Source organism: Lolium perenne, chromosome 5, assembly GCF_019359855.2.
Source record: "Lolium perenne isolate Kyuss_39 chromosome 5, Kyuss_2.0, whole genome shotgun sequence".
Taxonomy (NCBI): domain Eukaryota; kingdom Viridiplantae; phylum Streptophyta; class Magnoliopsida; order Poales; family Poaceae; genus Lolium; species Lolium perenne.
The window spans coordinates 72841223-72865123 of record NC_067248.2 but is presented as its reverse complement, the minus strand read 5'-3'; the positions used below and the strand labels follow the sequence as shown (position 1 = coordinate 72865123).

Below are 23901 nucleotides of genomic sequence, written 5' to 3'. Positions count from 1 at the left end.
TCCGAGAATATTGCCCGAACAGCCTTTCTGGAACCAAAAACAGCAGAAAACAGGAACTGGCACTTTGGCATCTTGTTAATAGGTTAGTTCCGGAAAATGCATAAAATCATTATAAAGTGTATATAAAACATGTGAGTATTATCATAAAACTAGCATGGAACATAAGAAATTATAGATACGTTTGAGACGTATCAAGCATCCCCAAGCTTAGTTCCTACTCGACCTCGAGTAGGTAAACGATAAAAAGAATAATTTCTGAAGAGACATGCTACTAACATAATCTTGATCATACTATTGTAAAGCATATGACATGAATGAAGTGATTCGAAGCAATGGTAAAGACAATGACTAAACAACTGAATCATATAGCAACGACTTTTCATGAATAGTACTTTCAAGACAAGCATCAATAAGACTTGCATAGGAGTTAACTCATAAAGCAATAAATTCTTAGTAGAAAGTTTTGAAGCAACACAAAGGAAGATATAAGTTTCAGCAGTTGCTTTCAACTTCAACATGTATATCTCATGGATGATTGTCAACACAAAGTAATATGATGAATGCAAATAAGCAAGTATGTAGGAATCAATGCACACAGTTGACATATAGTCATCGAGGGTATGAATCTGTTGTCTCCCTATTGCATATGATGAAGATGGGTCAACAATACGACGGTGACAGCGGCTTCTGGATCACGTGCATGCGACGCATGCTTATAGTCTTCTACATCGGATGTGTGCTTCCAGTTCACCATAAGGTGACTTAGTGACGCCTCCGGATCTAGCTTGTCCGGTGTTGTTGTGAGTCTAGGTCATAAGCTCCTGATTACATGATCTCCTTATTGTCGACTTTGTAGGTGCCGTGTGGCGGCTTTTGGGTGTTTTTATGTGTACTTTTACAAGACATTTGTTGAATAAATTTATAATAAGGGCCATATATATGATGCAGAGAAAAATGCATGATTCTGAAGCTTGTTCCAAGATCCCGTGATTAATTCAACTACTCTAAAAAAACATGTGCTCCGACTACCTACTGCGTTGCGCGCATGCTCTCTCTCTCTCTCTCTCCCGGGTAGCCCCGACGGAACGGACACGGATCCGGTGCCCCCATGAAGGCAGGGCACGGATGAACAGTACCGTGCCCTGCAGTTTCGGCCGTTGGATCAAAAATAGAGAGCCAAGATTAATCACTGTAGCTTGGTACTGTACACTACCCTGTAGCAGATGCACTGTAGATAAATACTGTAGCGAATGTCCTGTAGCAAGCGCACTGTTTGTTGTCCTGTAGCAGATGCACTGTTCATAGTCATCTGTCCATTCATTTTTGATCCGACGGCTAAAAAAGGGGGGAGGGCACCGTACTGTTCATCGGTGCCCTGCCTTAGTCAGGGCACCGGATCTCAATCCGACGGGACACGCCTCACTACTTGTAGCATCTGAGTTGCTGAATAAATCTGTCGATATACCTCTCATGGCACTCCGTGTCCGACACGATCTCTTGCAGCTTCTTGGCGTTGGCTGCAAACACTCTCCTGCCTTCTTCCTCAACCGCGACCGCCCGAATCGCCGCGGCGACGCCTTCTCGGTCAAATGTCCCGTCGTTTAGGTTTCGCGGCACCTGCGCCCCGACCTTCCTACGCTCCATGAGCCGCGCGTTCGGCTCCTGGTCACCCATGATGGGCAACATGACGAGAGGACGCCCGAAGAGGAGCCCCTCGACGGTGGAGTTCCAGCCGCAGTGCGTCAGGAACACGGCCACGGCGTCGTGCGCCAGTATCTCCAGCTGAGGAACCCACCCGTTCATCACGAGGCCATGGCCGCGCGTGCGCTCCTCGAACTCCACCGGGAGGAGGACGGCATCGGAACCGAGGGGTGGCTTCCTCAGTGCCCAGAGGAAGCGCGTCCCGGCGAGCTCCAGCCCAAGGGCGAGCTCGTGCACCTCCTCGGGCCGCAGCGGCACCTCGCTTCCCAGCGCGACGTAGACGACTGACATGGCCGGCTGCGCGTCGAGCCATCGCACGGCGGCTCCGTCCTTCCCGCTGTCGCCGCGGCGGCCTCCGTCAGGCGACGGCGGCAGGAGGCCGAAGGGAACGACCGGCTTGCCGCCGAACGTCGACGCGAGAGGGACGCTCTCGGGCTCCCACTCGACGCAGCTGCGCATGGCCACGAGATCGCACCTCTCGAGCGTCGAGGAGACCCGCTCGGCGATGGACGTCGCCGGCACGCCCTGCACGGAGATGAGCTCCGTCTTCGCCGACTGGGATTCGGTGCGCCTGAACAGTCGGATGTCCAATGCGGCGACCACGGTGGCAGCGAGTAGGACAAGCAGCGCACACGGAACCTTGTGCCGGACTGCGGCGGCGGCGGCCCAGTGGTTGAGGTAGTCCACGACGATCCAGTCGGGCTTCTTTCTGCCGGGCACGGCGCACAGGGACTCCAAGAACTCGGAGAAGGGCGCGGCGAGGCCGTCTGAGGCCTCGAGGTGGAGGTGGAACTTGCCCAAGGGGACGTCGTGGGTGGACTCGGCGCCGTCGGGGAGCCCCGCCACGCGCGGGAGCGGCAGCGCCACGAGACCGACGAACGGCGCCACGGCGGGACGCACGGGCGGCAGCCGCGCGATGTTCCGCGGCGTGGACACAAGCGACACGCGGTGGCCCCGCGACGCCAGGCGCTCGGCGAGGTCCAGGCAGGGGAGCAGGTGCCCGAAGGCGAGCCACGGGCAGATCACGATGTGCAGCTGGGAGGAGGAGCCAGTCTCGTCGTCCATGGCGACACGACCGGCGCATCCAAGGAACTTAGCTTACCAAGATTGCCGGAATATAAGTGGATCCGCATCACCGTCCCTATGAATAGCCACCATGCATGATACACTTTTCTCTCTTCATTTACCTAGCTTAGCCATTTTTAGATTTATCCTTAGCACCATCTGTTGACCATCTATTGGTGCATATAAGAAGTACGATAAATATTGTAGATGCTTAGTTTAACATTGAGCGATAAGGTTAGTGGTGGTGCTAAGTTTTATACACATTCACTAAAGGAAATTTTCATGGGTACTCATAAAGACGATATAATTTACTTTGGCCTAATCTCTAAGTTTCAGAAATTTCGAGAGACGGAAGTTTTCTTCAAATTGTTCATTTAAAACTTATCATTTTTGTTTAAGCTATATATTTTCGACATTAGGTATGACAAATGCCACGCACATATATACGTACGTGCGCCTGCATGAATACTAGAAACAGTGTACCAGGACGCATTGGCCGAAAAAGACCCCTCGGGCCGCCTCGCGCGAGGCGGCTCTGGGGGCTCCACAAACCCTAGCCGAGGACCCCCTCGTTCTCATCTCCTCGGCCGCTGCCGGCGGTGGCGGCCGCGCTCGGCCACCGAAGGTGGAGGGGGGACGGCGGTGCGCTCAGCAGGCCCTCTCTCGCGCGGGGGCGGGTCTCCTCAAGGGCGGCGCTGAGGGGAATGATGGTCCGGCGGCGCAGCCTTGGCGGCGGTTGCTGGAGCATGGCGGGGCAGCAGGGGTGCGGCGGAGCTTGGCGGGGAGTGGAGGAGATCGCGATGGTGGAGCTTTGGCAGGGGCAGGGGTTGCGGCGGCACCCTTGGTCAAGACGGCGCCGCCTGCCGGCCACCTGCGCTGCGGTGCGCGGCGGCGTCCCACTGCCTACCAGCTTGGGTGGAGGAGGTTGTGGCGGGCTCGATCTGGGCCTTTGCGGGTCCGATCTAGGTCACCACGACTGATCTGGGCTTATGTGGCTTCATTGCGGAGTCCTAGGGTCGGTGGCTACTCCTCGTCCGGGTTGGGGGTGGATGGACCATGGCTCCTAACCATGTGATTTTTCCGGCGACTAGCGTGGGGGCTGCTCGTTCGGCTAGGATAAAGGTGGTGGTCCTCGGATCTCTCGCGCGCTAGGACGAAAATCTTCCTTATGCATGTCTGTCTCGATTTGGCTGGATGTTGAGTTCCGGAAGGCTCCGCTGGCAAATGTAACAGTGCTCGTGCCTGGAGTTTGCTGGTTTGGGAGGTATTCGGTCGTGCGCACCCATATTTTTATTCCGACTGTTTGATTTCGGAGGGAGCGACATGAAGCTCTATTCTGTGTTGCCAGCAGATGACATTCTAGTCCATGGCGTATCAGAGACGAAGAATTTCTTGAAGGCCGATTTGGAGGACTAGCAGTGGAGAATCGAGTTGTGGTGTTTGTTGAGGGGTTTGCTTGGTTTTCTGGAAAATGTAATAGCAGTATGCAAGTGGAGACAGCCACACAGGTGAAGTTCAGAGTCCTACCTTTCAGGGTGAAAATCCAAGGTCTGGTCTTAATTGGTTGTGCCTGCCAATGGTCTTGTTGAAGGCATTGCATTGATAGCGGGGACTATCTCCAGGATGAAAACCTGAGATATTTTGATCGGGCGACGACGTCGCTTGAGCACCGTTTTCCTATTGGAGGCGTCGCTGGTGGAGAGCCTGAGTTTTAGGTGTTGTCTTCGTGATGGTTGTACTGTTGTTGCTAGGACTTGAGTTCCGTAGCGGGACTTTTTCTTAGTTATCTTTTTATTGTTTAGTTGTGTGCATATCTACTGTCATTAGAGTATTGCGTTGTTGTAGAGGCTGGATGTATTTGGTATCTATCGATATTAATATATTCTCTTTATCGAAAAATATATATGTACGTTCTCTAATCGTAAAGAAAATCATAATTTTTAAATTCTATGAATACAAATTCTAAGGTCGGCAAGTTATAGGTTCACGAGTACCAATTATAAAGTGGGCAAGTTATAGAGTTCATCGAGTACGTAAGACCCACCGCGTGCTTTCGTACATCCACATATCTTTCATGGATAGTGCTAGTCAATTTCTATCATCTCTACCGGCTCTATACGTTTAGTCCTAATTATTATTACTAGTCATCAACCCGGGCACTCGCCCGGGCTAGGACATCAAAAATTAAATATACTGAAAATTACAGTGCATATATACATGCATTTGATTTAGGTTATATACGGAAACATGTTTGCAAACGCAAAATTTTGTAAGAGGGATTTTTGTAATCTGACATGTCCTTATTTTTTTCACTTATTTGGTGTACCAAAACTTCAAAAAAGTTCTTAACTTCTTAATGTACACAATTTTGTGGACCCATAAAATTTTAATTTGATATTTTTTTGTCTTTTGAGAGAAAAATAATGTAAATTTGGTTAATTGTACACTCCTACAAATTTTCTCCCCCTTTGTGTTTCTATTTTTTTCATACAACCTCTTTTTCAAAATTCATTATTTTTTGAAATTATATAAGGTTTTGCTACACTCTTATTTTTCCTATATTATTAATAATTATATACCACAAAACAATGTCCAATTATTGGGCTCAGCCACAACTTTCTGGTGTTTATTTATCCATGGACAATAATATTCTAAAAGCTCGAATACTCGTATTTTTCTAGTTTGCTTAGCTTGGAATAGATGATTTGAAATTTTCATTTTTTATTGAATAATTATCTCTTAGAGAATATATTTTATGATCAATGTTTTTTAGATATTTTTCTATGTGTAAGAAATATATACCTATAAAGTATGATACGAATTCATGCTCCAAGAAATTATTGAATTCCCCATTTGCATAGCAGCCAAAGTAGTATATCAATAAGAAAGCAAAGAAAATCTTATATTACGTGATGGAAAAAAATAATAATTCTACCGGCTTCTTTATCATGTACATGTGAAGATATAGACAAAACCTACATGAAAACCGGCTCCTTTGCACGTGATTGAATGGTTCATTAGACGTAGTACATAACTTGGACACCTAGGACATGCCAGCTGACTACGGATTTGATTGGTTAGGTGTAGTAAAAACCATGGACTCTTGGGCATGTGGGCTAACCGATTTAAAATCTGACCTGTCAATATTTCGCTTCATAAACAATCTACGGATTAAACAAACGTGACTGCGTAACCTTATAAACAAACGTGACTACGTAACTGTATACGTGACATTATAAATTAGTATAACTTTTTGACTAATCCTAGCCGTAAATTTCAGATCTAACTGTCTTAATTATTATGATGATGTGGATTAACGTGGTGTCTCGTATGGTGCCTCCAATTAGTAAATATAAGATATTACATATATACAGAAGCTAAAAAAAGTTGGAGGCTCCTTATTGATTTGGTTACTGTTCTTGTGAGCCATGAAAAGTACAAATACATGTGAACACTATCTATATGAAAATTGGGCGGGTACTTGGCGAAAACATCTGTGACTTTTATCCTGAAAAGTATGTGCTACTGTCTTTTTATGGCATCTTCGAAAATATATAGTTGCTCCACCGTTCGACGTATATATATAAACACTGCAGCCTTCTTCTATTGTACCTAGGAAAAAATATAGTTACTTCCCGTCGATCGTCTATACTATTAACATCTTTTATCCGGAAAAATTATGGCTGCCGTCTTCTACGGTACCTCTGAAAAAAAATACTTACGGTAAAATTGGGGATACATATATAAGTATGTGCTCATGAACAGTACAAATACACATAAACAAGATCCATATGAACCTTGTGCGGTACTTGTAAAAACGTGGGAAAATACCCCCGCAAAAAAAACATGGGAAAATACTATTGCTTTTTTATGGTATCTTCAAAAATATATAGTAGCTCCACCATTTGTTGTATATACTACCGCGACCATCACTCGCCTCTTTTATATGTGAAAAATGCCGCAGCCTTCTCCTATGGTAGGGTATCTACAAAAAAAAAATAGTTACTCCCCATCCGTTGCCTATACTACTGAGATCTTTTATCCGGAAAAAATATTGCTACCTTCTTCTACGGTATCTTTGAAATTTTTTATAATTACGGTAAAATTGGGGATACATATAAAAGCTGAATATTTTTGGAGGCTCCTCCTTGATTTGGTTACTGCTCATAAACAGTATATATATGAAAAATTCCCGCTACCTGGGAAAACATATGGTTGCATGTGATGCATGGATTGGTAAAAAGGTTCTTTGTGTTTGATTTCCTGTGGTGAAGCCTAAATCGCGATGGAGATGAGATATCGCTTGTTTCGCACCACCCACGCAAAGCTTCCAGTGACCTCTTCTATTCACTGGTGACCTTACCATACAATCACCACCATCACAGACAATGAAGCTTCCATTTGGATCAGTTCATCCTAATAGTACGGTAGCTCATATGCATAGTCCCTATCTACCACGAATGATAGTTTACCAGAAATGGGAAGAAGAACCCTGAGTATTGGACGATTGATAACTAGAATCGCTAATAGTCGTCTGGCAGTTTATAAGCATAGTCCCTAGCTACTACGAATGGGGGTTTCACATAACACTACGACGGTAAACGAAAGGGTAGTTCATTAGAGGGGGTCAAAGGGGATTTGGTCTTCATTTTCTACTTCATCTTCTTCTTCTCAGATGGTGGTATGCCCTCTGGCCTCTCATATTGCATCTTCCCACTTGAGCCTCTTGTTCTTCCAGGCTTCATTGTTGCCTACCTCCATGCAATGGCTAGTCTCCACTTCATCAGGCACAACATGTACTTGGGAGAACTCATCCTTGCCCCAACCTAAGATCTAGTTGTGAATTATGTAGCAAGCAAGAACCAGCTTCACTTGAGCATCGTAAGTGTGAAATGTTTTCTGGTCAAAGACCTTAAACCCATTCTTCAAAGCAACAAAAGCCTTCTCAATGGTGACTCGAAGGTTTAAGTCTCTCGGATTAAACAACTCTTTTGCATTCTGCGGTATGTTCCTTTGAGTGAACTCGTTGAGGTGATACATTATTTTCTGGAGGGGTGTTAGAATCCTAGGTAGGCATGCATATCCAACATCTCGTAGGTAGAACTTACCTTCAGGGATTAGCAACCCATCGGGTCTGGACAAGTTGTCAGCTAGGATGGATGCATCATGAGTTGAACCCTACCAACCAGCAAACACATATGTGAACCTCAGATCGAAATCCACAATAGCAAGGGCATTCTTGCTAGTATAGTGCTTCCTTCCCCAAAATGCTTAAGACTGTGCTTTGGGCACCCTTGTTGTCACATGAGTGCCAGCGATAGCCCCAATACAATGATGTGAAGAAATGAAAACACATTCATGTTTGTGATTGTAGGACGTGTATTAAGAATTGAACGATCATGGAGTGTGCTCACCTTGAAATACGGGAACCACGTGTAGGTGTCCTCGATCTTGGGTGGTGTGTTTTTTGATGGTGGCTTGATCATTTCGCCTCTGAGATCCCCAAGTACAAACAACACCTGCTGGAAGTAGTGAGAAATAATCTCCATAGATCGCCTGAATATGTTATGGATCACTATAAACCTCTAGTTATGACCTACAACATGAAGAAACATGGCTACTTGCTCTTCCAGAGAGTTGTGAATGCTATCTTTTAGCGGTCCTCTCTCCATGAATGTTTTCACAAGTGCATAGAACGGGGCTCTTCTCATCCGAAGCATTTGCATTGCATCTACATCATTGCAGTTGTAGATGTAGTTCAAGTAGGCAATTCTCTCCTGGTCTTGTGGTAACATTGGCTTGTAGGTGTCATGAGGAAAGGCAACACACCTGACTGCTCTCTTGTGCAGCATCAAGATCTAGGCTTGGATGACAGCGATAAGTGTTGCGGCGTGATGCAGAAGCTCGTTGTGGTCACCCTACTCAAATCGATATACGATTAGGATTGGCCAATTCGACGCAACAAAGTTCTAGGTAAATGTATCTACAACTAGGCCAGAGAGTACAGAGGAAGATTATCGCTTAACCCCGCCATGTCGGATGACAGAGAGAAGCCAGAGTCGGAGTAGGAGATCAACTTCTGCCTTCGCTGCGCACGTCGACGCAGGTTTGCTGCTGGAGACCAAGAAGACGATCGAGGTCCTCCACGTGAGGACGGCGAGGGTATGGTGCGGCAGTGTAGATCTGGCTCGCGTCCATCATCGTCGCCGATGTAGAAAGTGGGAAAAGAGGGATTCTGCTAAGGATAATGAAGGGGGTAACCGAAATAGGAAGGTGACCCTTAACTATGTTGTGCAATACCACCCGGGTTTTCCCTTCTCCCGACATCTCGTGCCAGAGCTCCCGCGTGCACGATGTTGTCGATTTTCGTTGTGCCCCAACCTGCCTTTGAAAAAACGGTCGATCCGGCCGTTTTGTCAACACCCGGATTTTTTAAGTCCAGATGCCTATTATGTCATTCATCGCAATCCCAGGAATATTGTTGTTGCGAGGCATAATAGTCGAATATCATAGTCATCATTCATTACAAACCATATTGTCTTACAACTTGAATCACATGATCCATATTACACAAATAGTTGATCTATTGATCAACGAACAAACACAAGTTCATAGCGGAAGCGTAAATAGAAATGGACTCTCTAGTCCACATGCCAACGCTTGACGTCGGAAGACTCCTAGTTGTCGTAGGCGTCCTGCTGGTCATCTCCTTGGTAGTTCTGTTCATCTTCATACTCTGGCCATTTGAATAGCCATGGACAAAGCCGTGAGTACTTTAAGTACTCGCAAACTAATACTCGTGTAAGTGCTAACAGTTCTAGTAAGGGTGCTAAGCTCTAGTTTAATTTGCATAAAGCCAATTTTAGTTCACAAGTATTTGAGAAAAGACTTCTTCATGTGCTAACTAACTCAAGTGGGAACATTAGTGTCATTCCCACAATTCAACTGTGATTCAAAAACAAGTCACCATTCACCATTCACCATTCACTTCACCAACATTTTCAAGAATCTGACACCGGAAACTGTATGGCCTTTCCAACCGTCCGTAACCGTGGACACGGCTATTCGAATAGGTTTACACTGTGCAGAGGTTGCACACTTGTGCCACAACATTTGATTTCATCCGTCGGGATAACCCCGAATCATCGTAACACCGTACGCGGATCATCAACCATAACCTTTCACTTACAAATCCTAGTATGAGCACCTCTCCCCATGAGCTTGGCCTCCCAGTGAAGACCAACTATCCACCTGGGAACTGCACAGGGCTTGGCCGTACAATTCACCTCAATTCACATCATTTATCAACAACGGAGGCAGCCTCGGCATAACCCCTATGATGTGTGGTCAGAGGGAACCCATACTAAGATGTATAAACTTCTAGTTAAGCCCTACCCATAATCAGGTATTGTGGGGGTACTCAAAATTGGAAAGGTATCGCATTCAACCAATATCAGTTTTAATCAAAAATCACCATCTTCTCCAAGTCATATTCAGCTTCAAAACTCATTCAATGGAATGACTCATCATTCCAAGGTTTCAAATTCATTTCAAGTCACATGTTCCCATCTAGAGTAGTCAAGTTTTAGTATTTAGCACTAGCATTAATCATGAGGGGTGCTATCTTGCTTGGCTAGCTTTGAGACTACCTTTGCTACTCTAGTACTACTCTTAACTTAGACCAAAGTTAACTATAAAGGTAACTTCTTCAAAAATCAAGTAAAACTTGTAAGGTAAAAACTTGGGATAGGATTGTGGTAGGTAAGGTAAGACTAATGGTGCCTTGCCCCAAAAGGGGCTTTGCACTTTGCAAGAATATTAGCTTGCCTTGGTAGTGGTCAAGGGGCTCCTCTTCCTCCTCTTGGTAGAATCCTTCCTCTTCCTGGTATTCTCCGGGGCTAGCGTCTAAATTCGAATACGAGGTATAATCACTCAGCAAGGTTCAATAGCTATACTAAGCACATCATCACTTCACACAACCCATTATAATCACACATACATAACACAATTAGGTGCATTGGTTTTCTTTCTTGAGGAAAAATAATTTCCTCTCATTACATATGTAAATGATAGTTTCCATTTAGTGTTGGAGGAAATAATTTCCTCTCATTGAATCTTCTTAAGATTTAACTTCCTCCATAATCATGCATGAAATCATGTTGACCTAAGTCAACCATTCATCATCATCATTTGGGAAAATGATTTAAATGAGGTAGGATACCTCATACAATTTAACAATTCTAAATATGATTTAAAATCACCAAGTATTTCATGTGAGAGTATTTGACCAGTGGTCCAAACTTCATATGAAAGTACTTGGGACAAGATTTAAATGAAGTACAACACTTCATATAATTTGCATAATGGTTTTGGACAATATCACTTAACTAAAGTGGTCATATAGTCTTATTTAAACTAGGCCATGATCACTCAAAGTGACCACACCATATTTTTTCGGAAACAATTAGTGTAAGTGAAATGTGATATATGAGAGTTGAAATCAACTCAATATCAGTTTTGGTTGATTTTTAATAATTGTTTGAATTCACAAAAGGCCCTCCCTTGTTTATTTTGTCATTTTATTTCTACACCAAATCTAGGGTTGAGACCAGTGGCATTGTTTAGATAATTTCATGGGCTTTCCATAGATATAAAGTTTGCTAAATTTGGCCAAGCCAAACAGATTCTATTGAATTTCAAACATAGAGCCAGTATTGAATTCAAACTAAAACTGGAAATTCGAATTTGAATTACTGGGCTGTGCAGGAAACGCTAACGGGCCGAAACGGTTTAAAACAGAGAAACTCAGCCCAGCAACGCGGCCAGCGCGAGTGGGCCGTCTGACGAGGTGGGGTCCACCCGTCAGCGTCTCTTAACGCAGCGAAACGGTACGCGCGCGGTGGATCGTTGGATTAGAAGTCAGATCGACGACGCACAGGCATCGTCGTCTCCGACGAGAAGGGGGCTTACTGGCGGCGACGGCAGGGGGTCGGAGGGCGCGACGGAGCTCCAGCGGTCGACGGCGATGTGCGCAGCGACGTTGTCGAAGACGGCGGTCCTCCTGGTAGCAGTGGTGTCTCCGGGGATGGCCTCCAACTCCGGCGATCTTCTGCGGTGGAGTGCGGCAGCGAGGTAGCAATTGGTGAGCTCTGGTGGGTAATGTGGAGCGGCGAGGTGGCTAGGAGGTCGAGGAAGGAGAGGGGAGTGCGGCGGTGTGAAGGAATCGTCGAGGCGAGGCCTCCTTTTATAGGCGTGAGCTTGGCCGTGGCGCTGCGGCGAAGTCGACAAGGGCGTGGCGTCTCCGGCGAGCTAGCGAGCTAGGCGAGGGCGGCATCCTGTTCAGAGCATCCTGGCGGTCCTCCTGGCGATGGCAGCATGGTCGTACGGTGCCTAACGCTGTCGGCCGGTCGCGGAGTGTGGCGCGGCAGTAGCGGGATGCGGTCGTCATCTCCGGCGGCGGCGGGCACGGGTCTGTGTCGTGAGCGTGTCCTGCGCGTTCGCGGTGGCACGGCGAGGCTCAAGGTGAAGAAAGGGGGCCAGGGATGGAGCGAGGCGGCGAGTCGACGTGTGGCCGTGGCGCGCGCGCCGGCAGACATGCGATGGCAAGGTGGTCGGTGCTAGGGTTGAGAAAAGAGAGGGGGAGCAAGAGGGCATGTCCATGGCCGGCATGGTTAGGGTTTGCCATGTGTGGCCCTCCTCCTAGGTTTGCTATGCAAGGGTGAGGTGGAGAGGGAACCAGGGGACATGTAGGATGAAGTGTGGCAAGTAGGGTTGGCCAAAACACTATTTGCAATAGTGTTGAAGATTTGCCATAATTGAAATTTGCAAACTTTGCCAAATTTGTTTTGGGTCTTGGGGTTCCAAAATTTGAAAATGGTGCATTTGGATAAGTTGCAAATGACCAGAGACAAACATATGTGGTGGTGGAATTTTAAAAATCAAAAAAATGCAAATTTGCAAAAAGTGAGATTGTTGACAAAGTTAAAAAGTCTCAACTTTGCATGAGCATAGTTTTTGATCCAAGATGATTTTGGCATGGTGGTCTTTACAAAAGTTGTTCACCTTGATGTGGTCTTGGATGAGGTGCAAAGAATTGGGAAAGTTTAGTTTGAAAAACTTGAAAACCAGGGGCTCAAAGTAGTGACCAGAATATAAATGGCAGATTTGACCAATATCATATGTGATCACAATTTGAGTTTGAATTTGATTTGATTTGTGTTTCTTTGATTCCAAAATCTGTAATAAGTGTTTCGTAAGATAATACAACTAATGGTGAAGGTCAAATTGGTCTAGGGTAAAGATTTGCAAAAATGGCATAAACCATATGTTAGGGTTTTAGGGTTTTGTTCTTATTTGATTTCTTTCTCTTTTTGGTTTATTTGGTTTGTGATCTTCACTTGATCACTTTAGGGTTTTAGGGTTTATCACCTAAGCATAAGAACAATCATCATGGCATATCACTCAAAATGCAAGTCCTATGCATGGCACTATATGCAAATAAATTTTTTTGTTGGTTCTAATTTTTGGATCTCTGGAATTCTTCTTCTTCCTTTTATTGAAATTTGGGATGTTACAAACCCTTCCCCCTTACAAAAGATCTCGTCCCAAGATCTAAAAGAAAATTAGGTACTAAAGAGATCTGGGTACTCCTTCTTCATGAAGTCTTCGCGTTCCCAAGTGGCTTCATCTTCGGTATGGTTGCTCCACTGAATCTTTAGAAACTTGATGGGTGCGGGTGGTTCTGTAAGCTTCCTCCAGGATGCGATTCGGCACTTCGCGGTACGTCAAGTCCTTGTTGATATCCACCGATCAGTGGTCGATGTTCTTGAACACTTCGGTCTTCTCGGGGACTTCTAGGCACTTCCGGAGGAGTGAGATGTGAAACACGTCGTGCACAGCCGACATTTCTTCTGGTAGCTCCAGTTGATAAGATACTTCGCCTCGGCGACTCAGAACTTTGAAGGGTCCGACATATCGGGGTGCGAGCTTTCCTTTCAGCTGGAATCTTTGCATTCCTTTCAAAGGGGATACTTTGAGATAGACAAAATCTCCGATCTCGAAGGTCATCTCTCGGCGTCTCTTGTCGGCGTAGCTCTTCTGTCTTGATTGCGCCGTCTTGAGGTACTCGCGGATCTTGTGTACTTTCTCTTCGGCCTCACGAAGAACATCTGGTCCGAAGACTTGGCTTTCCCCGACTTCTGACCAATTCAGGGGGGGTACGGCATTTCCTTCCGTACAAGGCTTCAAAGGGGGCCATCTGTAGGCTAGCTTGGTAGCTGTTGTTGTAAGAGAATTCTGCGTAAGGTAGGCAGTCTTCCCATTTGGATCCGTACTCTAGTACACATGCTCTCAGCATGTCCTCCAATATCTGGTTAAATCTTTCTGTCTGTCCGTCGGTCTGCGGATGGTAGGCTGTGCTGAAATTTAGTCGGGTTCCCAGTCCTTCGTGCACCTTCTGCCAGAATCTTGAGGTGAATTGTGGTCCTCTATCTGACACTATCGACTTCAGGGTTCCGTGCAGGGCGACTATTCTGGAGATGTACAATTCAGCTAACTTTGGGCCTTGGTATGTGGTCTTGACGGCGATGAAATGGGCTACCTTGGTCAGTATATCGACAACTACCCAGATTGAATCATTGCCTTTGCTGGATTCGGGCAAACCTGTGATAAAGTCCATTCCTACCGAGTCCCACTTCCATTCGGGAATCTGCAGAGGCTGCAGCAATCCTGCCTTGACTCGTTGATGTTCCGCCTTGACTCGTTGACAGATATCACACTTGGCGATGTAGCTTCCAATTTCTCTCTTCATTCCATGCCACCAAAATTGCTCCTTCAAGTCTTGATACATCTTGGTACCTCCGGGGTGGATTGAGTAAAGGGTGTCATGGGCTTCTTTCAGGATGACTTGCTTCAGTTCAGAATCTGCTGGCACACATAGGCGTCCTTTGTACCAAAGAACTCCGGCTTCATCTACGGTGAATCCTGGTGCTTTCCCTGCAGCTATCTGGTTCTTGATTCCATCGATGCTAGCGTTTCCTTTCTGGGCTTCTTTGATCTGGCTAATCAAGGTGGGTTGAAGCTCTATGCTGGCTAGGAATCCTTCACTAACAAGGTCAAGTCTAAACTGTTCAAACTCATGAAACAGGCTGGGTTGCTCGATTGCGATCATGGAGTTCAACTGGCACGGCAGTCGACTCAAAGCATCCGCTACCACATTGGCCTTTCCGGGGTGGTAGTGAATCTCCATGTCGTAATCCTTGATCAATTTTATCCATCGGCGCTGCCTCATATTTTGTTCCTTCTGGGTGAAGATATATTTCAGGCTCTTGTGGTCGGAGTAGATCTCGCATCGATTACCCATGAGGTAATGACGCCAAACTTTCAGGGCTAAGACTACGGCTGCAAGCTCTAAGTCGTGGGTTGGTTAGTTCTGCTCATGTTGCTTCAGCTGTCTTGACAGGTATGATCATGGGCGAACCTAGAAAGTTTCTAGAAGCCTGGGCAAACATGCCTACCATGCCATTTTTTGGGATAAAATGCTATAGAACAACATATGATACTAGGCGTGCCGCCGCCCACCAAGCCCGGGTGGCCGCCCAGGCTGGAGGGATGGTGGATCCGCCCATGGGTATGATATCACTTTGCCTTCTTGCATAAGTACACATCCAAGACCAATCTTGGAGGCGTCGCAATAGACGTCAAATGGCTTGGTGATGTCCGGCATGATCAGGATTGGGGCTGAGTTCGGTCTACTCTTGAGTTGCTGTAAACTCTCTTCACATTTGTCAGTCCATTCGAACTTCTTGTCCTTCTTCAAAAGTTGAGTCATTGGCCGAGCGATGCTCGAAAAGCCTTCTACAAATCTGCGGTAATATCCGGCTAATCCCAGAAAAGCGCGGACCTCGGTTTGGGTGGTTGGGGCTTGCCATTATGTAACATTTTTGATCTTGGTGGGATCTATGGCGATTTCTCCTGCAGACAAAATATGTCCCAGGAATCCTACTTCCATCAACCAAAACTCACATTTGCTGAACTTGGCGTACAACTGGTGGTGTCTAAGGTTTTCTAGGACAGTCTACAAATGCTGTTCATGTTCCTCTTCGGACTTGGAGTAGATAAGGATGTCGTCGATGAAGACAACGACAAACTTGTGCAAAAAGTTCATGAAGATCTTATTCATGAGATTCATGAAATAAGTGGGGGCATTGGTTAATCCAAACGACATGACGTTGTACTCATACAACCCATATCTGGTGGTAAAGGCAGTCTTGGGGATATCGGTGGCGCGAATCTTCAGCTGATGATAACCAGTCCTAAGATCTATCTTAGAGAACACTTTGGCACCGGTCAACTGATCGAACAGGTCTTCTATCTTGGGTATGGGGTACTTGTTCTTGATGGTGACATCGTTAAGCTTACGGTAGTCCGTACATAAACGAGTGGCACCATCTTTCTTGTCCACAAACAAAACAGGTGATCTCCAGGGTGATGCGCTAGGTCGAATCAAACCTTTGGCTAACATATCATCAATCTGCTTCTTCAGCTCCACAAGCTCTGTTGGGTTCATACTATAGGCTCTTTGTGCTATGGGTCCAGTTCCGGGGATTAACTCGATGATGAACTCGATATCCCGATCCGGGGGCATACCGGGTAGATCATCTGGAAACACATCAGGGTATCGACAGACGACCCTGATCTGATCCAGAGTTGGCTTGGCTACACTTTGGTTGCAGGTGAATTTTCTGGGTAGTCTTTCAGATACATGTTCTACTAGGATACCGGTGCTGCTAGTCATGGTGATGGCTTTCTTGGCACAGTCAATCAGTCCATGGTGTTTTGACATCCAGTCCATTCCTAGTACGACTTCCAAACCTTTGGTTCCCAGAATAATCATATTGGCATAAAAATCTACTTCATGGATTCTGATGGGTACATTTTTGCAAAATTTTCTAGCTTTGGTGGTTGATCCGGGAATTTGAACTATCATAACATGCTTCAAACTGATAGGTTGAATTTTACTTGTGGATGCAAAGTCTTCGGTGACAAATGAATGAGATGCTCCGGAATCAAACAACACTCTGGCAGGTACGGAGTTGACAGAGAACATACCCAGTACAACATCTGGTACTTCCTGGGCTTCTTCGGTGTTCATGTGGAAGATTGGGGTTGTTGGGGGCGAACTTCTTGCCGGTTGAGACGCGGTGTTGCTGCTGAGCAGGTGCAGCGGTGTTGGCGGCATTCTTGGCTAACCTCTTGGGGCACTCGTTGGAGTAGTGTCCCACCACACCACACTCATAACAAGTGATAGTGGCCTTGTCCTTGGTTGCGACGGGAATGGCATTGCTCCCAGTCCTTGGAGCGGTGTTGGTGTTGTTGTTGTTGGTGTTGGGGGCTCTAGGCGGAGCGCGGTTGAAGTTGTTGTTGTTGTTGTTGTGGTTGTAGTTGCTGTTTTTGTGGTGGCCTCCTGGCCTGGAGTTTCCTCCACTCTGGTTCTGATAACCCGGGCGTGAAGTCTGCATCGGGGGCTTGTTGTTGTTTCTCGGAGTGAAACCTCCGCTTGAGCTGGGGTGATACTTCGGGGCGTTGCTGGGCCCACTCTGGTGCATCATGCGGCGTTTGCGATTCTCGTTGGCTTGGTTGAGTTTTCCCTCCATCTGGATGGCGGAATCCACTAAGGCTTCAAGGTCGGCGAAAGGGATGTTGACGAGGACAGTCTGCATCTCATCATGCAGTCCGTTCAGGAATCTCTCCTGCCTCTTCTCGGTGGTGTCGGTCTCGTCGGGGGCGTACCTTGACAGTGTAAGGAACCTGTCGTGGTATTCTACCACCGTCATGCGTCCTTGCTTGAGTTCGCGGAACTCGTCCCTCATCTTCTTCACAAGGCCTGGGGGCACATGGTACTTGCTGAACTTGAGCTTGAAATCTGCCCAAGTCATGACTTGACCTCCGTTCATGGCACGGGTGCTAGTCCACCATGCTCGGGCTGGTCCGGCAAGGTAATGGGTTGCGAATAGGACCTTCTCGTTGGCTTCCACTCCGACTACTTCCAAGTTGTTCTCCATAGTCTGGAGCCAGTCGTCGGCGTCGAGGGGTTCCTCCGTCTTGCTAAACACCGGAGGGTTGGTGTTCTGGAAGTTCTTGAGCTTTGATCCGGGGTGGTCATGATTTCCATGGCCTTGGTTTGCAAGGTTCTGCAGTGCTGCGATGTTGGCTTGGCGTTCAGCTCTGTCAGTCTCCCTGTCATCCATCAGGTTTTGCAGCAGTTGCATCATGGCATCGTTGTTGTTGCGATTGGGAGGGGCCATCTGAACATAGAGAAGATCATGAGATAAGAGGGAAATTTCTATGGTTTATTTTGAGTAAGTTCATAAATTTAAAACTTGAAATCTTTTGATGACAAACACAACATTCATTCATTCATTCAACATCACACATTACAAACTAACACACTAACACTTCCCATGGTTTTAAGAACCATTCACTCATGCTACGATACAACGGGCGGGATACAACTCACAACTACATAAGTGATCAAGTGCACCTACTCCTCATCATCGATGTCGATGGGGACGAAGTCGTCGGGTCCTGCCTCCAGGAACTCGTAGTCCTCCTCCTTGGTGAACTCGTCCTCCTCAAAGTCATCGTCGTCGCTTAGGAAGGCTGCTCCTCCCTGAAGGTCGATACCTCCATCGTCTTCCTCCATCTCTCTCAGCTGGTCCTCCTGGGCCTTGACAGTGGCCTCCAAAGATGCTATCTTGGTGCGAAGGCGCACAATAGTAGCGTCCTTCTTGGTACGCTGTTGGCGGAGTGTCTTGCGGTCGCGGGCGAGTAGCTTGATTGCCTCACCCTGATCGGTGATGTGAGCGTGGGTCTGGTTGGCGTAAGCGCGGGAGGCGTCCAGATCCTTCCGAGTCTGGTACAGCATGAAGTCGAGGTACTCAGCATGGTGCCTCAACTCCGGGTGCGGCTGCAGCTCCATGGGCACTCCCATGGCATCACGTCTCACAAGATGCGCGAAGCGAGATGCGAGGATGCGCACCACATTCTGCCCGCAGAGGCGAGCAAGTGACTCATGAAGGGCATGTGTGAGTCCATCGAGCCAGTTGCTCTCGTGGAAGGAGAAAAGGATCCTCTCTGAGGTGGGAGGCTCCATCTTGCCCCTCAAGTCAGCGGTGATGATCCACTGCAACTCTCCTCCAGGCTGGTCGTCCACCTCGATTCAGTGGAACTCGGGGTGAGGGCGTCCAAGGAAGTCCGGGAGGGCGTTGAGGTCATGCTCGAAGATCAAGCTTCCACCATTCCCAAGCTGGTAGAACTTGGTGTTGATGGGTTCATTCGGCTCCATCTGAAAGCGAAATGGATAAGTAAGTTAGAGAGTGAACAAGTGTGGCAAAATTTTAAGTAGATTCAAATAAGAAAGAACATGATTCATCAATTTTTGAAAAGATCTCAAAGGCAAGAGTGTGAATAACTTTTCATGAATATTTTCTTCATTTGTTTTCAAAGTTAAGTTTTTCTGAACGTCCATTCTAACTAGGGTCTTTTAAGGTCAAACAATGACTTTGATACCAACTTGTCAACACCCGGATTTTTTAAGTCCAGATGCCTATTATGTCATTCATCGCAATCCCAGGAATATTGTTGTTGCGAGGCATAATAGTCGAATATCATAGTCATCATTCATTACAAACCATATTGTCTTACAACTTGAATCACATGATCCATATTACACAAATAGTTGATCTATTGATCAACGAACAAACACAAGTTCATAGCGGAAGCGTAAATAGAAATGGACTCTCTAGTCCACAGGCCAACGCTTGACGTCGGAAGACTCCTAGTTGTCGTAGGCGTCCTGCTGGTCATCTCCTTGGTAGTTCTGTTCATCTTCATACTCTGGCCATTTGAATAGCCAGGGACAAAGCCGTGAGTACTTTAAGTACTCGCAAACTAATACTCGTGTAAGTGCTAACAATTCTAGTAAGGGTGCTAAGCTCTAGTTTAATTTGCATAAAGCCAATTTTAGTTCACAAGTATTTGAGAAAAGACTTCTTCATGTGCTAACTAACTCAAGTGGGAACATTAGTGTCATTCCCACAACTCAATTGTGATTCAAAAACAAGTCACCATTCACCATTCACTTCACCAACATTTTCAAGAATCTGACACCGGAAACTGTATGGCCTTTCCAACCATCCGTAACCGTGGACACGGCTATTCGAATAGGTTTACACTCTGCAGAGGTTGCACACTTGTGCCACAACATTTGATTTCATCCGTCGGGATAACCCTGAATCATCGTAACACCATACGCGGATCAGCAACCATAACCTTTCACTTACAAACCCTAGTATGAGCACCTCTCCCCATGAGCTTGGCCTCCCAGTGAAGACCAACTGTCCACCTGGGAACTGCACAGGGCTTGGCCGTACAATTCACCTCAATTCACATCATTTATCAACAACGGAGGCAGCCTCGGCATAACCCCTATGATGTGTGTTCAGAGGGAACCCATACTAAGATGTATAAACTTCTAGTTAAGCCCTACCCATAATCAGGTATTGTGGGGGTACTCAAAATTGGAAAGGTATCGCATTCAACCAATATTAGTTTTAATCAAAAATCACCATCTTCTCCAAGTCATATTCAGCTTCAAAACTCATTCAATGGAATGACTCGTCATTCCAAGGTTTCAAATTCATTTCAAGTCACATGTTCCCATCTAGAGTAGTCAAGTTTTAGTATTTAGCACTAGCATTAATCATGAGGGGTGCTATCTTGCTTGGCTAGCTTTGAGACTAACTTTGCTACTCTAGTACTACTCTTAACTTAGACCAAAGTTAACTATAAAGGTAACTTCTTCAAAAATCAAGTAAAACTTGTAAGGTAAAAACTTGGGATAGGATTGTGGTAGGTAAGGTAAGACTAATGGTGCCTTGCCCCAAAAGGGGCTTTGCACTTTGCAAGAATATTAGCTTGCCTTGGTAGTGGTCAAGGGGATCCTCTTCCTCCTCTTGGTAGAATCCTTCCTCTTCCTGGTATTCTCCGGGGCTAGCGTCTAAATTCGAATACGAGGTATAATCACTCAACAAGGTTCAATAGCTATACACTACATGGAAAACAGCTACTGCCGGCGCACCAAATATGGCTACTGCCGGCGCACCTCAGCCCGTCGGTGTGAACGGGCCGGTGATAACTGGCCACTGCCGGCGCACCAGGAAGTGCGCCGGCGATATGTCAGCTACTGCCGGCGCACCATCCAAGCTTCGCCGGCAAAGCCAAATTCCACCGGTGCACGTGCAGCTGCGCCGGCAGTAGGTCTTCCAGCACTGGCGTATGCCACGTGCGCCGGCAGTAGGGCATTTAGGTGCGCCGGTAATTATATTCGAAAATTCATTTTTACAGCTTTTTTCTAGCATATTACAATACATATTTGACAGCAGTATATATTTACAACGCAGTTCATATTTAGACAGCATTACATGCAATATGAGAAGCACATAGAGAGCCAAGTTTCATTTCGGTATCAATACACAAATACGCAAGTCTCGTTCCGGAATGTGTTGATTCATACAACACATGTGCATATGCAACACCGAACGACGAAGTTTCACAAAGTTAGAAGTCTCGGTACATAGTCGTCACAAGTATCGTCATACACCTCACAATGTAGGTCCTAACCTAAACTACAATCACATAGAACATGACCAACATGGTCATGATGACCATCATCACGAAGGCCATGGTCTTCATCTGGTTCCTCCTCATGTCCCTCATCTCTCCCGCTAGATAACGGGCGTATCTTCCTTCCGCCTCCACCCTAGTGGGGTATCCCTTGTAGCTGTTGCTGCTGAAACGGTGCACCTGTCTCCGACAGTCCTCCCAGCCGTCGTAGACTCCAGGAACCCTCCCCTTGTACACGACATATGTCGTCGACATCTCCATTCACAAGACAAGTAAAACGTTATTAGTACCAATGCAATGAACAAGTGCCAACTCAAATAAGAGACAAGTAGTATGAACTAAATAGTGCCTCATACTTTGTTGGTCGAAATAAATAATAACATACAGGGATGGGGTCAGTGAGGCTAGGTAGGATGCACAATAGATTGATATTTGTGGCCATCACACCAAGCCTCACTGGCCCCACCCCGGAGTGTACAAGTGACCGAACATTTTAATCATCGGCCAATGCAATTAAGAAGTGCGAACTGAAATAGAAGAGAAGTAGTACGAATTAAATAGCGTGCCTCATACTTTGTCGGTCGAAACAAATATTAACATCCAGGGATGGAGTCAGTGAGGCTAGGTAGGATGCACAATAGATTGATACTTGTGGCCGTCGCACCAAGGCTCACTGGCTCCACCCCCGAATGTACGAGTGACCGAACATTCTAATCATCGGCGAACTCCAAATACGAGGCAAGTAGTGGTCGAGTAAATGCAAATAATTATTAAGCTATGTACACCATAATCTTGAAATATATAGCAAAGTAAATGAAACTATAGACACATGTTCACATGCACATTCATACAACTAAATAAAAGCAACTAGGCGATTCTATGGGAATATATAGCAATTATTACAATATGGAAGTTCAAGGACATATCGTTCAAGCTTTAGCAAGTGTTCCCGTCGTAGGATCAGGTTGTACGCCTAGGGGGGAATGGACGGCAGCCCTCAAGCGAGTTGAACGGCCTCTCATCACGTGACATCTCCAAGCGGAGTTCTATCTCGTCATTAGGTGGTAGACCGTAGCCGTAGAAGAACTCGCCAGACCTATTGTTGACATCCTGCAGGATTATCGTGCAAATGAACTGCTGGATGTGACCCCAGTTCTTTCTAATCTCTCTATCAGGGACATCCGCCATGTTTGCAAACCTGTTTCTGAGATTCTCTGGCAGCAACATGTCATCTGCGTACTTTATGTACTCCTGCATCTGAAGGATGGCATACCACGCGTCCATCCCATTGTCGTGCGTCGACTGCCTGAGGCAGGGGAAGTTGGTTGTGTGGGTTAAGACCAAGCCTCCTCAGGATTTCCTCTCTACTTTGAGGGGGCCTGCCTTGTTGGCGAAGCCGGTGAGAGCATCATTGAGAAGGGCCTTGATGTGGGTGTAGTCTTTCTTGTGGTCCCTACCCGAGTCGAGATAGACTGCATGCGAGTGTTGTGGGTGCACGACGATGAGGGTGCAGAACTTGTCTCTGCGGAAAACACACGGATTAACCTTTGGAAATGCAAATGGAGATATAGGATAGAATGGTAATGGGGGACTAGCGAGTGATTACTTACTCGGGGAAGTAAGGGATGAGAATGGCGCCCTTTTTAATGTTCGCCAGCATGAAATCCTCGACCTCTTTGGGTGGCAATCGCCCGATCCCCAGCGTTGCAGATGATGCTCTCCCGCATATAGAAGGGGTCCATTATCGCGATGGTCGGCGTCTCCTCCTTAACAATCTGGGTAGACAAGCTAAGAGCAACTAGGCGAACCACACTAAAGTGGAGCGCTTGCATGCGATAGATGCTGAAGATGTCGTTGAACCGGATGAAGCACAAGTCCGCGGGGTACTTCTCGACGAAGTTCATGCCAGTTGGCACCTTCGCCACGAAGAGAGGGTAACCAGGATCTTTTGATTTGAGAAGAAGGTTCTCCACATGCCAGACAGTCTCATGCAAGCTCCTCATATCCGGGGTGAGTTTCTTCACGACATGCTCCGGCAGCATCGGTTCACCCAAGTGATGCAGAGGTCGCCAATTGTTTGGCAACTTGTCAAGGAGTGGGACCTTGTCCTTGGATTTGGCCGCCGCCTTGTCTTGGGCGTCCTTCTTATTTTGCCTCTTCCTCTTCTTGGGTTGTACTGATGGACCCTCCATCGCCGTAGTGGCCGTAGCACGGAGTGTGTTTGGGCTCAACATATTTTTGACGGCGGCGGTGGCGACCTCCTCAGGCTTTTCCTCCTCAGCCGTTTCTTGAGAATCAAACAGCTTCTTGGAGCACACATATTTCAAGGCCGGCGCATCCTCATGGACAACTTGTGAAGACGTAGGAATATCCCATTGGAAGTTCTCATGTTCGTATTTCTCGGCCTCTGGCGCAGCTGGCTGTTGTGGTGGGGCGCTGACCTCTGGCGCA

The 23901-nt window shown here is 46.6% G+C and overlaps 1 protein-coding gene across 1 annotated transcript; it reads right to left on the bottom strand.

Annotated features, from left to right (window-relative positions):
- Positions 1 to 1417: 1417 nt before the first annotated feature.
- On the bottom strand, positions 1418 to 2953 carry LOC127299447 (UDP-glycosyltransferase 91D2-like). Its single transcript, XM_051329409.2, has one exon. The coding sequence runs from the start codon at positions 2764 to 2766 to the stop codon at positions 1423 to 1425; it is 1344 nt and encodes a 447-aa protein (XP_051185369.1). The 5' UTR covers positions 2767 to 2953; the 3' UTR covers positions 1418 to 1422.
- Positions 2954 to 23901: the final 20948 nt, after the last annotated feature.